This window comes from Hylaeus anthracinus, unplaced genomic scaffold (genome assembly GCF_026225885.1).
Source record: "Hylaeus anthracinus isolate JK02 unplaced genomic scaffold, UHH_iyHylAnth1.0_haploid 3, whole genome shotgun sequence".
In the NCBI taxonomy this organism is placed as follows: domain Eukaryota; kingdom Metazoa; phylum Arthropoda; class Insecta; order Hymenoptera; family Colletidae; genus Hylaeus; species Hylaeus anthracinus.
Window position 1 is genome coordinate 3,531,185 of NW_026535284.1, and position 17,543 is coordinate 3,548,727.

Consider the following 17,543-nt stretch of genomic DNA (forward strand, 5'->3'; position numbering starts at 1 on the left):
GAACCCCAGGCGAACGTATTCCTCTCCTCCTTCTGTTCGCTTTCCCTCCTTTTCGCCGAGTCCCTGACCACTTCGTCGGCCGCAGGGAAGAACGAAAACTTGGGTAATTACGCTGGATTAAACTCCTTAAAATTTATAAGGAGAGAGGGGACCACTTTGACACAACGAAAGAGGATGGTAAATCAAGGAGAAGGGCGCAGCTTTCCGCGGATATTTGTTGCCTCTTTTAGAAGCTACGGAAGCCGGGTTAGTATTAATCGAAAAACTAATTGTAGAATGTTGGCGGTGGAAAGCGAGCAGTCGTCTTGAGGAAGATAGTTGGAGATGCGAATGAGGTTCCGAATGTAAGACTGGTCCAACAAGGTGGTGTTCTGGTTTAATTATCCAAAAGATAATCGATTTTTAAACATTTATTTTGCGGAAATGTAAATGAATATTAAAAATTAATTTATGATACAACCATTTACTTGTATTTTTTTCATTGAAAATTCCTTTGCGAGATATATTGAAATATCGATCTTAATTATACGTGGTTTCTGCAACTGTGCAAGTTTTCCTTCAAATTACGTATCTCGAACTAAACAGGATAATGAATTCCTAGATATGAAATCGGATTTTCACGCTTTTTCTTTAAATTCAATGTTCTCATAAAAACGATAACTTTTATTTATTAATAATTAAAAATTATTAATAAATGACGATGGAACATGATTAATTTTCTGTGCCTGTGTAACCTTGAATGATCTTCTATGACGTTCCTACTTGGAACGTTCTATCAGAGTGTGTACAAGAAATTATATTATTCTATTTAAAAAAAAAACGAGGTCGACCTTCATATCTCCTCCACGCTTTCACCGAAGAAAGAGTTATTGGCACCACGTTACGTGCCTTACGAAATCAAACAACTCTTGTGCGACACTTTTTTTTTATCGCTAAAAGTAAGAGAATTATTCAAGTGGCCTATTTTAAATGCCTTACCCTGTATAAACGGTAACGGGGGAATAAAAGTGAACCGTCGATGCCCAGGCAGCACGCTTTAATATGTAACCCAGTCGAACCGCTCGCGGAATTTTCGAGTCGCATCTCATGAAAGAAACATCGAAAAAGCCCATAAAGTATGGAGCAGTGTTTTCGCGTGTCCTAATTAACAATACAACGTCAGAGGGATACGGTATTTTTTAAACGAAGCGGCAATCAGAAATTATTGATTAATACAGCTGAAACTTTCGGTGTATGGAAAATCCCTGGCAAACGAGAGAGAGTTTGCGCCAGTTTCCGTGGGCTGTATCAATAAAGAATATCGATACGGCGCACGGTGATCGGAAATCCCCAAAAGCTGGCCGAACGGCAGATCTCGTTATTTATTTCTGTATACATATAATATATATGTACGTATGGAAGATTTTCCGATCAAGAAACGCGAATGTTATTTCCGTTTAAAAATTTTGTTATAAATTTTTATCAAATGTTTCGCAAATTTACAGATTTTAATGATTTCTATTAATTTGGAAAATATTTATAGATTTATAAATCTTTTATTTATTTAGAAGACATTCATACATGTATCCGTTTCATTTTTTTATTGCGGTTGAAGCGTTTTCAGAATGCATTCTGTATTTGAAATTAAATATTCATGCGAATTAATTAATTTATCTCCATTTTTATGAAACGTTCATATATATTAGGTGTAGAAATTATTTCTCTAGTTAATAACTCTAAATTAATAACTTTAGTTTAAGTAGACATATTTTCTGATCGTTTTGTTACATTAGTGTACTAACCTTATGAGTTCTCAGCATAATCTCCATTACAATGAATTCATATATCTACTATGAAAGACTCAATCTGATGGCCATTACAATATACGACAATGTTTGACAATGTACATGTATGTATGTGTGCAAAGTGATCAAATTTCGTCTTTTATCATTCTTCCAACAGATTATAAGTTTATTTGAAAATTAAAATACGTAGAAATTACTGATGTGCTTTTACATTCGATCGTTTATGGTTATAGTTTAAATAGAAATGTTTACTCGCTAATTTGTTCTTAAAGTTATATGTGCTCAGCTGGAATGTGTGACTGAAGAAAGATCAAAAGTTGTATATTTTCTTTATAAATAAATAAAAGTTTTATTTATAAATTAATGATAAGTTTACTTTAGAAGGGCACAAAATTAATTTCTACCTACACCTAATATTTATAACAACGATAAACACGTATATAACTATACATAAATACATAAATGGGTTCAGATGATAGATTTCTAAGCAACACCTGAAGTATCTAGGATCCTGTAAAATTTATAGAAGAGTTTTCGTCAATTTTTATAAGCTCTAAATACATACATTCTCATTTCAAATGTTCTTAAATTTCAAATTCATTCGAACGAGTCCATCTCTGTAACGGTGCAGTTCGATGAATAAAATACGCGATTGTTCGAATTCACGCGTTTTCGATACGTGGATTGCGCCGAAAAGTTGGAACAATCGATGATCGACGACCAATACGGCACAGTCGACGATAATACGGTGCCTAGTGCGCCAGGCGATACAAGCTGTCCCTTTTAATATTTATTCGGCCAACCAGTGAGCATCGTTAATACCTCTCGACCATAATTTATCGGTAATAACTGAGGAATCCGATTACCATTGTATAGTTCGCCGTGCGCGTTCCTCCTTTCCGGGTATTATCCTATATTGGTTACAGACGTATAATGAACCGCTCGATCCAATTACGTTCTAGCGCGTGTACAGCGAAGATTCGATTCAGATCGAGCAAATATTTGTAACCACGGAGAACTGACTCGTTTTGTAGGTCAGGGAACAATGGCGTTAAGGTAGCAAGAACGAATGATAATTACCTTCGATAATCGTCCATTAATCTCTGTTAGGAATATTAACCAAAACACGCGAGATGGTCACTGACCATTAGGAGCTCGATAGTTGGGCCTGTGAAATTCGAGATGAGGAACTAGGTTGTACAACTCACTTACGAATGTTAGGTAACCCGAATATTAAGATTTTTTTTCAGGGAATCCTGAACGTTTAGACTAGCGCGAACCCCTAGATACACCCATTTGGCTTTTCACCGTGATTTCTCCGATTGTATTAGACACAGCTTAATAAAATTTAGCTTATTACTTTTGTTGTACTTTAAGCTTTAATTTAAGCTTAGTTGCACCAAAAAAAAATGTTAACTTGTGGTGGCTTTGGAAAGATACCGAAAAAAGGGTACAAAAATTACAGTTTACAAAAAACCATTAAAGATAAGTTTTTCAATTTTTTTTATATAAACTAGTTTTGGTCGTTTTATCTTTTTGTCTAAAGTTGAAAAAAAAATATGAAAAATCATATGCGCATAACGAACAAAGTCACTTTTTAGTCCTTTCGTTTCTTTTTACAACTGTAGTTAAACCAATCAAATTTTCAACTTCTAACTTCACTAAGTTGTATTTTAAACATCGATAAACAAATTAAAAAAAGAAAAATGACGATCGGATAAGTGGTTTTTTAGAAAAGATTCGTTACGATTCTTTCACGTAATTTACACTTATACGACGTTTCATGCAAATACATTTAAAAAATGAATTACACGATAACAAGTGAAGTATTATTCGGAGTGCAGCGATGAACATATAAAATACATGTACAAGGCAAAATTAATTCCAAACCGCGTTGTACATGTATTTTGCATGATTAGAATGAGCGATGGTTAATTATATTGTGGTGTTCAACGAGAGAGATCATCGAAATTAGATTAAACGTGAGTGGTGGTGAATTTTGTCAATAAAACAAAACAATTGTATAGCTATAATCACTTATCCCTAAAAAGTGTAAGAAACCACCAACTTTCTATTGCAATCATGTTGTTATACCTAACCTAATTTTAAAGATATATTAATAAATAAGGAAACACATATGAGGGTTGTTTTCTCTCTGGAGAATCGAATTGGGGTCGATAACAAAAATAGCTTGAAACTTTTCTTAGGATTCCCAACAAATATACACAATTCAGAAAAAAACCGGAAATTTCGGTTTACCGAAATACTCTTGTAAGATTTGTTACTTTCGACCCTATAAATTCGGAGCGATTCGACCCGCCTTCACATTTTTCTGAAGATGACGCGATATCTTTTGCAAAGATTGCCAATACCATCCGTAATTTTTGACAGGAGATCGGGACACCGATGCAGTGTCCGCATCGACGATGCAGTCTCCGACACCGATCGAACTTGCTTTGCCAAGGATCCCAGGAAAGGGAAATGACAAGATCGAAAGGGGCGATGGGGTGAAGGTTCAGGCTATTTCAGGAAGCCGTAGTGATTACGCTTCGGTCGCCAATGAGAGCTTATCTCGCCGCCTTGTAAAGAACTGTCTATATATACGTAGCCATTACTGGCTGCGCGTGGAGCAACCCCCTTGCCTTGTACCTTGCCCCCCCTCGGCCAGGCTCCGCGACTAAACTCCGTCAACCTCGGTAAGTTATTACGTCGTGAAAATAAGGAGAAAATTGGAAAGCGGTTTAGCCGTGAAAGTGGTGTCAATTACTGTCGGTGTTCTCGATACCGGCTAAGGTTCCTACCCATCTCAGGATGTCTCGACGTCGCGATCAAAGGACCTAACCTGATTTAGGACCTCGAGATGCAAGGAACAGCCAATATACTCATATAAATAACAAATTTCGAACGACCAGTTAAAGATCAACAATTTTTGAATCTAATATTTGCTCAACGAAATATACAATCGGAACTAACTGTGTTTGGTGTTCCGTTTAAATCGGAATGGTTGAATATCTCATGAGGGGATGATGTCATCAAAAAATGTTTTTACAGAAATCATTTGGTTTAAACGGACAAATTTGGTATCGGAAATAATTTTATCGTAATGACAGAGGAGAAAATTTAAGAAATAAATTAATTTTTTTTAATAGAAACTCATTATTTTTGTTTATAATAAGATAGGATTTCTTTGGCCAAATTCATCAACCTATAGTACGTAGTCCTTTATTTTAATGTACTTATAAAAGTTATTTCACGTTCGTACATCTAAAAATGTTAAACTCGCAGTCAATGATTACTTCTAACTACGAGCAAGTGTCTACGCGATGTCTGACTAGTAACGTCCTTTTCTACTGTGGACTGCATCTAGACATTCTAGACGCAAGGCAAACGTTTGAATCGATGATCACGAATTGAAGTTTCTAAAAATTATTTAACAGACCTTCTTATCTCTTCTGTATGAAGATCCTAGAACCTCCAGTGTGAATAATAATAATATTAATATTAATATTGCGTTTTTAACGCATCGATAATGTCTAAACTGAAATGAAGTATTTAAATGACAGACGGAAAGGAGACAAAGAATAAAAAAGGAAATTAATGTATACAAGTCCAAATAATTATGCAAATATAACTTGGAAACAATATCATATTACGTAAAATAATTATTATGATAGAAAACAGACAAAAGTGAACACGGTAGAAAATAAAACCTATGATAGTAAATCGTTAATGTTAAATGTACCAGAAGAAAATCGAGGACAAGCAACGAAGACAGAATTCAATGTCCCCGTCGCGTAGCGTTAAATCGCTTAGTCATTCTCGTGACAGATAATATTTATCCACGTCTGAGGCAACCATCAATAATGTAAGTTAGGCCTATATAACAAGTTTTAGAAACTTCTCAACTTACTAAATATATTTGTATTGAGCAGCTCGCAAGACCGACACGAACTAAGAACATTGATGACAATGAATTTGCTTTCAAGGTCTTCAGCCATTCACAAATAAATAGAACAGTGACTAAATAATAGGGATGGGACTATTCGAATAATCGAATATCATAATATCCGGATAACGACGTCCCATTTTCATATCGATTTCATGGTTAAATTGATTTTTAATCACAGAGTCGTAAGTCTTTGTAAAAAATAGTATTTCTCAATTCACTAGGGATACAAATTGTTCTGTGATAAAATCCAGCTATGCTCCTTTTATGCTGAGGTATATTAATTTTTTATATCTAGATATCCTGATATCGATATAATATTCGGTTATCTGAATTTTGTATTCAGTTATACGGATATTTGAATGCCCAGGTTATTCGGATAGTACAAAAATCCAGATAAAATTCTCAACCCTCCTAAATATCCCGGAAAGCTGTTCTTTGACAGTAGCTACGGTCATTAGTGTCGCGAATCCAGTCATTCCAGTGTTTTAACAATTTTTGTACAAATAGTGACGAAACGAATTTGCTAACTATATCGGGGAACATTGACGCGACGACAATGAAGCCGACAACGCAGAAGAAAATGGAACCTGCGCGTTCATCACGGTGATGAAAGGGCACCCGTCCCACAGCTGACACGCCGCGGAGTCAAACCGTCAATCATCGCGGGACACCGACTTTATTGAGATAAAAAGAGCCACCCATTGGCTCTGTTGCGGATAGGCCTGGCGGTAATGATGCTTCCAGGAAGAGGGAAATCCGGTCATCGATCGAATCTCCTTCCCGTCAACCTTCCGGTTCGGTTTTGTCGTCGGCGCGCGAATAAAGGAACTAACGCGAGGCCGCGCGAAACCAGAACGATTTCAGGTGTCGCATTCGCTGTGATCGATGAACTCCATCAATAATTTGCTGTTCGCCACCTGCGAATGGACGTGGACGCCGATGAAAGGGCAGAGAACGATGGAAGGGTTGGCGACCGCCGATAGAGGACAAGGTAATCGCAGAAATGTCTGCGTGGAATATCGGCACCTGTTGTCCCTTGAACTGACCAAACGTCATTTACAGGGATCGTGTCTTCCCCCGACGTTCGACAATCGCGGTTTGCGTTCGATTGATCGTCAATTTCGATTGGTCGATGTTCCCTTTCCACTTGCCGAGAGTTTTCACTCGATAAATGAATAGCGAGCTGTGATTTATATATCATGTATCGTTTGTTACCATTATATTTTAATCATCTTAGATTATTGTACCCGAAGATGACCAGAGGATTGCCAGAATTTGGTCAAAAACATTTCTATAAAATATCGTTACGAGCACCGTGTATACATACTGGATAATCATGGGCTGCCGTGACACTTCGAAGATTTAGAAGACGGAATTTCGTTTCGTAAAACTTTGGTCGGACTGCATGGATAGCAGTCAGTAGTATAGTATAATTCTCAATTCTCAATTCTCTAAAGCTGTTGTTAATTGATATGAATGAAGAGGGAGAGACACCACGACGGCGTAATAATATCTTGAAAATGACAATATCTTGTTTGACCAAAGCAATTTAATTAAAATTCACGTATGTATCTTACCGTTACGAACTCATTAATTTTTATTATAAGAAGGAACCGCGAACGAATAAACCATGCGAGTATTGTAATTTCAGCTTTCTTTCAAACTGGAAATATCTCCACAACTAACAATTTCATCGACAAAGCATTCAATTTCCGTTGAATTCGGTTTGTTGAAAGTAGTGAACATTCGACGAAAAGAAAATTGTTCGCGCATGCCGTGGAATTTGGTAAACGCGTCGCGTGATCGTTACGGGAATGGTTTTGTGTAAACGTACGCAAACAGTGGCCCCGAATCACAGTGAAAACAGAAATAAGAAACATGTCTGATAAAATGTACCGTGTTGAATAATACTGAAAATATTCGAGCGAAGAAGCAGGTTTTCAGGGTCTCAAGGAGCACCCTGTTTTTGCATTCAGATGTGTACTTGGACTAAAGTTTAATTACGAAACGGGAACTAGGTTAATCACTCGCGATTCAGGGGTTTTAAATGAGAAGCATTTCTCTTGTTGTCGATTCCAAACGTCCAACAATATCAGGCCACTTGCGAATCTTTTGAAACGAATAACGTACAATAGGACTGGCACTGAAATTTGCGTATAGATTAAAAATGAAAACATACCATAATTCTAATCCTTTGCCCTCTTTATTTCATAACATTTCTCTAATGTTTTGAGTTGTACAGACTAGCATTCGCTACAATGCATTCTGTGAAAATACTGAAACTATTATATGAAAAACAAGTGCAATTATTTTGTAAACAGTGAACACTACGTGTATACAACGAATTTATGAATAAAAAATTGTTAATGAAAATGAAAGCCACTCAATTTTATTTATAAAACATACATTCTTTTAATACATATATGTATGTATATCATGTATAACTTTTCATATATAAAAAACTGTAACAAAAATTTAATTGGCTTCAAAAAGAGTACTAAAAAAAATTTATTAATTTTCTAATACAAAAATTTCGAATAACTGCAAATCCAATATAATATTTCAATTATATTATTCATGTGACTGATGGAAAAAATTGTTTAACTTTCTTTAGTTCTGTTTTTAATGGGTAATTTTTGAAAACAATTATTTTATTTTGTACTTTTTAGTTACTTGAGAAAATTTTTGCTATTTTCCAAATTACGTAACTGCTCCTTTTTGAAATCGATTCAAAATATACATAGTTTCACTTTTCGATCTAACTTTCTTAACTTACATACGTGTAGTTTTATTTTCACTCTATTTTCAAAGACCAAATATCGAAGCCCAAATAACCACGAAAAATTGTAAACGTTTTGAAAGTATGGTACATTACGAAGTCGAAAGTTCTCCGACTAAAGAAGCTTGAGTAGCAACGATAGACAATCATTTCCTAGAAACAAACGACGCTCGTTCTCAGCGCCTCGAAATTTCCACGACCGAATACGTGGAATAAATCCAGAGTATCAAGGTCCGCTTGCTGTACAGTATTTTCCCGGTTTTCATTATTTATCGTGAAAATTTACGACGGACCTCGAACTTCGCGAGACGCGAGCCATTCGCCAACCTAATTCGTACGCTGGATTTAGCGAGGGCACTCGTCTCCATTTAAAGTTTATGATGAACACCAGCTCGATATTTCAGTTTGAACCGACTACGACTGGTCGTTCTCGGGGGGGAGAATTAAAACGTTCGCTGTGAAATTCCGGTTTTCGAAGGAAGTCCTCTTTATGCATGCGAGCGCGCGTGCGCAAGACCGCTCGTTATCGTTATTTATTTAGCCAGCTTATGAGCTTTTGTTAGATTCAGCGATCCACCTAAATCACTATTTAAACTTTATGATAAACCGCTGCCCCGGGTACTAACCTGTGGGCGTACATGGTGTTCTCGCTGCTTCCACGAGGTCCTCGCGACTTCCGGGCGGCGCTTCCAGCATTGTTCCGCTGCCGGAGAATTTCTTCACGCACAGCAGGCTCAACGCTGGAACGAGAAAAGGGAACCTTGTTGATACAAATTGAAAACTTGTTGTTTCTCTTGTGCTTAGAGTATGCAGGATGAAATTAACCCTTTGAGTGGCAAGGAGCGTTACATCGCTCCTCCATGCACTTGCAAAAAGGGCCAAGAGCGATATATCGCTGCTCAAAGCTGTACGTGCTGTAACTCATTAAAAAATCAATTTTGTTTTACGAAAATAATGTCAATGTCTAATGCACATAGATTTATTTGTGCATTTCAATTTTATTTCAAATCCGCAATGCGTATAATATATTAGAGGAACCAGAAAGTAATGTCATTTCTTTTACATTAAATTCAAATAAATAAATTTATAATATGTTTTTATTTTTAATCAATTATGTAATCGCCTTCGTTATCAACAACCTTGACATGTCTAAAAACAAGAGCTTATGAATTAGAAAATTTCTATGTTTCTCAATTACGAAAATTCATTTGTGTCGTACAAGATAAACCATCGAAAAAGACATGATAAATTAAAACATTTTGTGCCTAATACTTTACGAGACAACAATTCGCAAATATTACATATTTTCTGATCCAGCAAAGCAGGAACTCTTCTTAAGCTTTGGATTACAACGAATTAGTTGCACTGTTCTTTCCTTACATTCGTCGACCTCGTTATGTTCGCGGTATTACCAGCGGATTAGATTTACCTTTTACGATAAGAGACGTACTCCGAAGTAAGAAACTTTTCCACTCGCAATAATCCGGCTTCTGTGATAAGCCGCCGAGTAATTATTAAGGAAGCTCAAACGGGTATACAAAGGGAATTCTCGATTGGATGACCTTCTGTGACCGCGACATAATTAAGATCTCGGCGCTATAGGGAGCGCGGGGCGTTTTTAGTGAGGGTAACTGGCTTACCGTCCCACGCAACTTTCACAAGAAACTCGAACAACTAGTTTACATATTTATAGGAACAGTCGGTCTCTCGAGAATTCAACAACTATCCTTAAAATTCAGTCTCACTTTGAGGAAGGCTGAAAGAGATCGCCTGATCGATATTCGTTATGCAGGATTCTTGAGGAATGGGGAGGTTAAGTTTCGATTGACGCGCGTTGTTGGTAATACACATTATATTATTGTATTTAAACTGATATTACACTTCCGAAATACACTTTCTAACGCTCTGGTACACACCTCACTCGCCCGCCGAACTTTCACGTCTTAAATATTCTTTCACCCCCTTGCATTAGTCTCGCTTGTACTCTGTCTCTCGCATCTATGGTTTACTCTCGTACAAAAACTTATACTTTCCTATGGCCCAGTTGTAAAATTAAACCTACCGACATTTATCTTTATCTATTTCTACTGTGATCAATTAAATAACTGGCCTTAAATAGATTATTTTCAATTGCATGCAATAATATTTCACATAATACTAAATTCAATAATACATGAAACAATCATGTATAATTTTTATATTGTATATAAGAATTTCATTAAAAAAAACATTTGTATCAATCCAACAATCATAATGAGTATCTCGGACAACTGTATGGAAATGGTAAAAACGATTTCAAGAAGGTCAGGAATCGTTAGGTGATGATCACAGGAGTAGTACTCCCTGAACAAGTAGCAGCGACAGATATGTGCAACGTGTTCGTGACCTTCTTGTTAAAGATCGCCGTGTGACCTCCAGGATGATAGTGGAATTGAATATCAGTAGGCCACAAGTACTCGTTTTATTACACGACGAATACGTGGAAGTATTCGAAGAGTCAGATTTGTACCGAAGTAATTTGTTGTCATAACTTATTAAAGAAACAGTATGTTGAAATAGAAGCTCGCTTCATCGCGCTTGCTCACACGCGCTTCGTTAATACTGAATGTAAATTGAATGTAAGAGTATTTCATATGATACTAGACTGAATGATGCATGAAACAACTGTATACAATCCATATGTTGTATATAAGAACTGTATACAATAGCTTGAAAACAAAACCTGATTTAGTGTTAACAATTGCCATTGACCCTAGACACTTTAGACCCCATTCGGGTGACACCGCCAAAAACAGGATAACAATGTTCCTTGATTGACCATTCTGTAATTGTAGTAAATAAAGTATAACGAGAATGTACACAAAAATCTTGGAGAACCGGTTCTACCTAAACTATTCTAAAGGAACGCTTCAGAAGGCCATTCATATTGTTTGAATCAATTATATCCGTTACCGACTAATTCAGCAGCGCAAATGAAAACAAAACGTTGAACGATAAATTCACGGGATACTCGATGGGTAAACGTGGACAAAGTTCGTTGGGAACATCTGCAGTGTCAGGGAAATATCCCGCGACAATTATGTATTCTCCTTTTCCGTGCAATTTACCATCGACTCAGACTGGAGCCGCGCTAAAAGGAGAACACTCGTGGCTCCGGGATCTCGTCAGCAGCGTGCAAGACTAGCGTGCACGGGTCGGGGCACGTTTTAATTAAATTTTCACAACCACAGAGCCGCCAGGAATCCTCGTCGCGCGTAATAAAGCGTCTACGCGCCCGCGTGTACGTTCACGCCCGTTCGTGCGCAACAGGCGCACGCGCGTGCCCGATCCGAATCCGCACGAGCGGGTCGCGCCAGTCAGTTAATACTGTTTCACCTTTGTGCTCGCGTGCCAGCCAGAAAGAGAGTATTAACAACACCGTTGCGTTCCATCCCCTGCGGTAACGCTTAGAAAGCCGCTAGCATGATTAAGTTTGCGAGGCGGGTCTGAAACATTATTCGCCTAAAACCCGCCCGAGGGCACGGTTTCTTATGCAGCGACGCGTTGCGCCGCTCGCGTGCTTCGTCCTGCGGACAGAATCTCTCGCGACGGGCCATCCGGAAAGAAAATTCGTATCCTCTTCAAAGTGAATGTACAGCCTACGACAATCTTGTCCTATGTTATTTTTTCATATGTAATCTTAGGACGTTTATGCATAATGAATGTGCGAAAAACGTACATCCTCGTTCATACATATGTGGACACTTGATACTTTCAATGAGTTATTAATATACACCGTAAATTATTAATAGACAACTTTTATTGCTAAATACTATATCGGATGTGAATTTAACAACATGTAATAATATTAAATGTTTTGAGTGGCATATTCAATTTTATAGTGAAACTATGGGATCGTTTAGATCTAGAAAAGTTCAGAAAGGATGTTCAATATATCAAAAATATTTATGGCGAAATATTACAAAATAAATGAGATAATATTACTTCGGATACAATGAAGAAATTAATAGTATCCGAGTTTGTTAAAAGAAATCTTAACATTACCTAGTTATCTCTATAGATTTTTATCATTACTAATGTGATATTAAAAAAAAAAGTGTTAATAAAATATATTCGCTAATGCAATATAAGCAAATCGAAGCATAAATGATATAATTGATATTAATAGATTCGCAACTTTTATTGGATATTTATTTCTATTAAGGAAGAGACAACAGAGAGTGTGCATCGGTGAGTGTTGGGCCTGGTATGGGTGTGTACATGTTGCGGTCGCGTGTACAGCTAACAGGGATTCAAACAGTCCGCGCCGGAAATCACACCTGCAAATTTCAACTGCTTATATCTCGATAACGAAGCAGCAGTTCACAAATTGCTACAGGACTTTTCGATTCGTACTGGTGTCAGGAGCTAACCCCCCAGAACCGACCACATATTAAGAAACACCCTGTATATATTAGGTTGTCCCAGAAGTTTCTTTCGTTTTATTAATAATTAATATAACACAATATTTTATGTTTTATGTTACATTACTGAATTGTCTACGATTCATTTCGATTCATTACTGTTATAGCATCAATGTCTAAAAAGTTACATTGTCTATTTATAGAAACACTGCCACAGAATATAATTAAATACAACTCACGAAAGAAACTTTTGGGACAACCTAATACTTACTTTATCTTTGATCGGGAGCGTGGATCATTCGAAATGAACTCATTTGTTTCAGAAATAGATGAAGTCATAAATATGCATATTTAACAACGAATAACATATGCGGTAACATAATTGCATACACATTTAAATATAAAAATTGAAAACATACAGTGTCGAGTATATAAATAGGAAAAATTTTGTAGTAGTAAGTCATATTATAAGGAGAATAAGTGAAAACAAGTTCACAATACTTAAAAAAATATATATTTGGTATGCCGAAATGTTTAAAAGATTTAACAAAAGAGAAAGTTTATGTTAACATGTATTGAAAACAAAAATATAGTTCATAAGTAACGATAAATATTGTATAATTGGGATACTGGTCGAATATTTTTGTCTCGCAAGAAATGACGGTGATCTCGTTTAATTTACAATATAATTTGTTTATATCATGTTACATAAATGAATCGAACATATTTGTAAAGTGCTATTAATTATAGATAAAAATAAATTAGGGCTCAGTTATTCTCTAAGAAATAAATATATAAACTGGTAAATCCAATGATACCTTAGTATCTAAATATGTTTTGTTATTCACTGTATATACTGTATAATTGTTATAAAGATGTACAATTTTATAATGCCAAGTAAATGTATCACAGTTTATACGATTGATCAGACACACCTCATTTCTCGTGTCTACACATCTTGCACTCGGAGCCCTAAATAATACACTTTTTTGACAGCATCGATTTGTAAGTTCTCGTCACATCGGTACACCGCAGGCTACCATTAATCAAGACTTTAACGAGAAGTTTCATTATCTTTGAACAAGACCCTGGAATCGTTAATGAATCGGTAATTTAGTTGGAAAAGGTTCTCTTTGTCCTGTCCGCCTCATTCCAGCGATCCAAAGGGATGAAACGCACTCCTCGGGCTACTCGAGCACAAGCGATTCTCATTTAATTTGTCGATACGTGACCGCGGCGTTCCTTCGTTGGAGAGCATCGTCTCTATTACGCGATCCCCCTATCGAGGAAGGGAAAAGTTTCCTTTTATCCCTTCAATCATCGATAGTGGTTTCGAAATACAAACAGAGCGTTTCTGGAGAGCGAGACGCGATCATCGAGTTGATACAGACGTTATTCACGTTTCTCATCGCGAAGCAGCAGAGTCCCTATTATACTATTCTTTCGCGAAAGATGAACCGAGCTGCCTCTTATCTCTTCGATTGTCGGCGGTAGATCGAAAATAAAGCAGCGTAGGCAATTCCAAGATGACTAATTTAATTTTTCTGTCGTAGGTATCTATAGAACTTTTCCTGTGCTCGACGTTTCTTATTTAGTAGTCAACGATTCGTATTTTCTTTATAATTCTAAATAAATATTATAAATCCTCTCACGCGTACGAACTGATGTGTGGTCGATAGCGTATGCCTAGAATCGGTGAAAGAGTCTAATGCAGATGAAATTATTGTTACTACGAGTTTCTTGAAACGCGTAAAGAAAGTCAGACACGTTACCAAATCAAGAGGAGAACCGGACTTCGTGATAAACAGAAAGTTATAGGATAATTGAGATACTTATAAAACCAAAATTAGTCGGTTGTTACACCAACATTTTTTATTTTCTATCAACTGTAATCGCTGTTTCACTCACGTGGTGACGTGTAGAATTTCGACAGGATTGGTGTTCCTTTCGGTCGTCTTATTTTTCCCCGAACCGGATACCTTTTCGTTCGACGTAGGAATTCAGCGAGAGAACGGTCGAAAGTTTTCTGGATCGTGGTCCCAGCTTCGCGCGGTTCAATTTTCATCCTTTGACGATAGCTGAAAGTCAGGAAGCATCGAGCATCGAGTCGCTGCAGCCACCGAACGACCGCTTTGTCTCGTTCTACTTTTCAACGGGCACTGTCGTTCCCCGTCGACTTTCTCTCCACCGATTCCCTTTCCCGTTTCCCGATCCCTTTGTGCTGGCTAGATCGAGCGGACCGCTTTCTTCCTTTAGCCGCGTGGCACGTCGTCGCTGGGTTCTAATCTTCTCCGTGCGCTCGCTCCGTCGCCTCTCCGTCGGAGAGTTTGCGGATACTTTCAAAGCAAATTCGTTGGCCGCAATTGCAGATAAAATTGCGGCTTTCAGATGGGCCGCCCGAAGAATCCTGAGTCGTATTTCTGCGGGCACATTGTCGCGATATTCGTGTCTCGCTTACTCCGGTGAAATTCGATGAAATTGCATTACAACGGTGAAAAATACTTTCCCTGTCCTTCACGCGATTCACAGAAATTGCGAGAAAGATATGGCACCCCCATTGATCGTTTACATACGCCAATGGAATAGTGAACTCGATAGATGTATAGCGACATGATAAATTGGCTAGCTACCTATGATTTGATCAGCAGAGAGGCATGCAAGATGATTAGTCAGTTTCTATATATACATATGTAGATTTACGATACCATGTGACACACTTTTTCTAACGTACAAAATTTCAGCACTGAAGGAATCCTCATGAAGCATATTCTACCCTGTATATTGTATACAGGGTGTCCCAAAAGTCGGGGAGGAGCCGGAAATGGGGGGTAGCTGAGACGATTCTGAACAACAATTTCCTTTGCAAAAATGTCGGATGGGGCTTCGTTAAGGAGATATTAAGCGAAAACCCCGACCAATCAGAGCGCGCGTAGATCGTTGGAGACCTAGCGCGTAGCCTTCGCTACCGCGGCCGCTCCAACGGTCTACGCGCGCTCTGATTGGTCGGGGTTTTCGCTTAATATCTCCTTAACGAAGCCCCATCCGACATTTTTGCAAAGGAAATTGTTGTTCAGAATCGTCTCAGCTACCCCCCATTTCCCGCTCCTTCCCGAGTTTTGGGACACCCTGTATATGTATATAGAATATGATTCATCAGGACTCCCTCGATACTGAAATTCTATGCGTTACAAAAACCGTGCTACATGGTATTGTAAATCTATATATATGTTACGGTGAATGTGATAAATGCGGTGATTATGCATAATCCCCACTAAAGTTGGTAAATGTGATAAATTATGGAACATTTATCAAATTGACCGGCGATTTTATATAATCCCCAACTCGTGATGGGCAATGTGACAAAATTGTTAATTGTTAATAATTTTTTGTTGGACACTATCACGCGAGAGGCTGCGAATAACAATATTTTATAATTTAGAACTAAAAATACAATTAATGATTATTTTCAGTCACGTAGATGTAGCATAAACATTTATTCTCATCGTCTAGTATTCGTGCATCGATAATTAGGTATTCTCGTTTAGAGAGACTCATGGATAGCAAAAAACAGGAAACGCAAAAAAGTGGAACGCGAAGCGACAGGCCATCCTGCTGTAGGATCGGAGCGTGTACAAATGCGGAACATTCTCTTCAGGTATTGTTGCAGTGACCAATGAGAGTTAAACCTAATTACACATGTAGTGAATTGTAAACCATTGTTCGAAACGAAGAATTTGCGTGCAGTTAGTCCAGATATACTTCATAAATGCGAATTTTTCACAGAAGCTGTAGATTAATCCATTTACATTGAGGCTAAAAAGAAAATTCTTTTAAACCCTACAAGTCTAACTAGCCGAGGTCATTTCAGTTTCGATCAGATTACATTACTTTGATAACGATCTTCATCTCTACTAAGTTTCATTCGGAAACTCGAGTTACAATTTGCGTACTTCCTTCATAAGAGCATGTTATTATTCGTTAAAAACCCAGCTTTTCTCATATTCAATCTTTTTTTCCGTTTCCATAAATTTTTAAGAAAATGAAATAATAAGTAAGTATTTCATTCACAGCTTCAAGGGTAGTTTTCACCCCTGAACCATGGACATCAATCGATATTAAAAACATACATGTCTAGTGTGCTTTAATGCTCTATCTGTTCGTTTCAATCGTTTCGTTGAAATCGACATTTTACAGTTTGGCGGCGTTCCTTGTCGGACAAGATTGATAATACGTGTGGGTGCAGGTGTCGCCGTTATACGATAACCAAATTGTCTAGCCAACTTGTCAGATCTGCGCGACACGTTTTCCAAAATTCACCATTGGTTCCCGTCAGTTCGGCATATTTTAACGCAACCTTTACATTTTGTCGACAACGTGTTCCAATGTAGCCGGAAAACAGGGAAACGGACGGTCTCGTATTATTTTGGAAATGTATTACCCTGCCAGTGACCCCGACGATTGGAATCGGAGCCCGAACATTTCGGTTAGCCAGAAATCCCCGTCGTGCTACTAGCAACAGAAATTATTCGCGTTCTGTTGAACAAACGGGCCCGCATACCAGCCAAACATTTCGTTCCGAACGTGACGTTGCGCGAAACGCTTGATATCCGTCGCATATTCTTCGATCA

The 17,543-nt window shown here is 37.6% G+C and overlaps 1 protein-coding gene across 3 annotated transcripts in view; it reads right to left on the reverse strand.

The window, feature by feature from the left end:
* The window catches only part of LOC128893690 (uncharacterized), a 221,521-nt gene that overhangs the window by 36,951 nt on the left and 167,027 nt on the right, over positions 1–17,543 (reverse strand). For all 3 annotated transcript variants that reach the window (XM_054154843.1, XM_054154842.1, XM_054154844.1), the window contains one exon: positions 9,139–9,252. In XM_054154843.1, coding sequence (XP_054010818.1) covers positions 9,139–9,208 — 70 coding nt within the window. In that variant the 5' untranslated portion in view covers positions 9,209–9,252. The remainder of the gene's footprint in view (positions 1–9,138; positions 9,253–17,543) is intronic.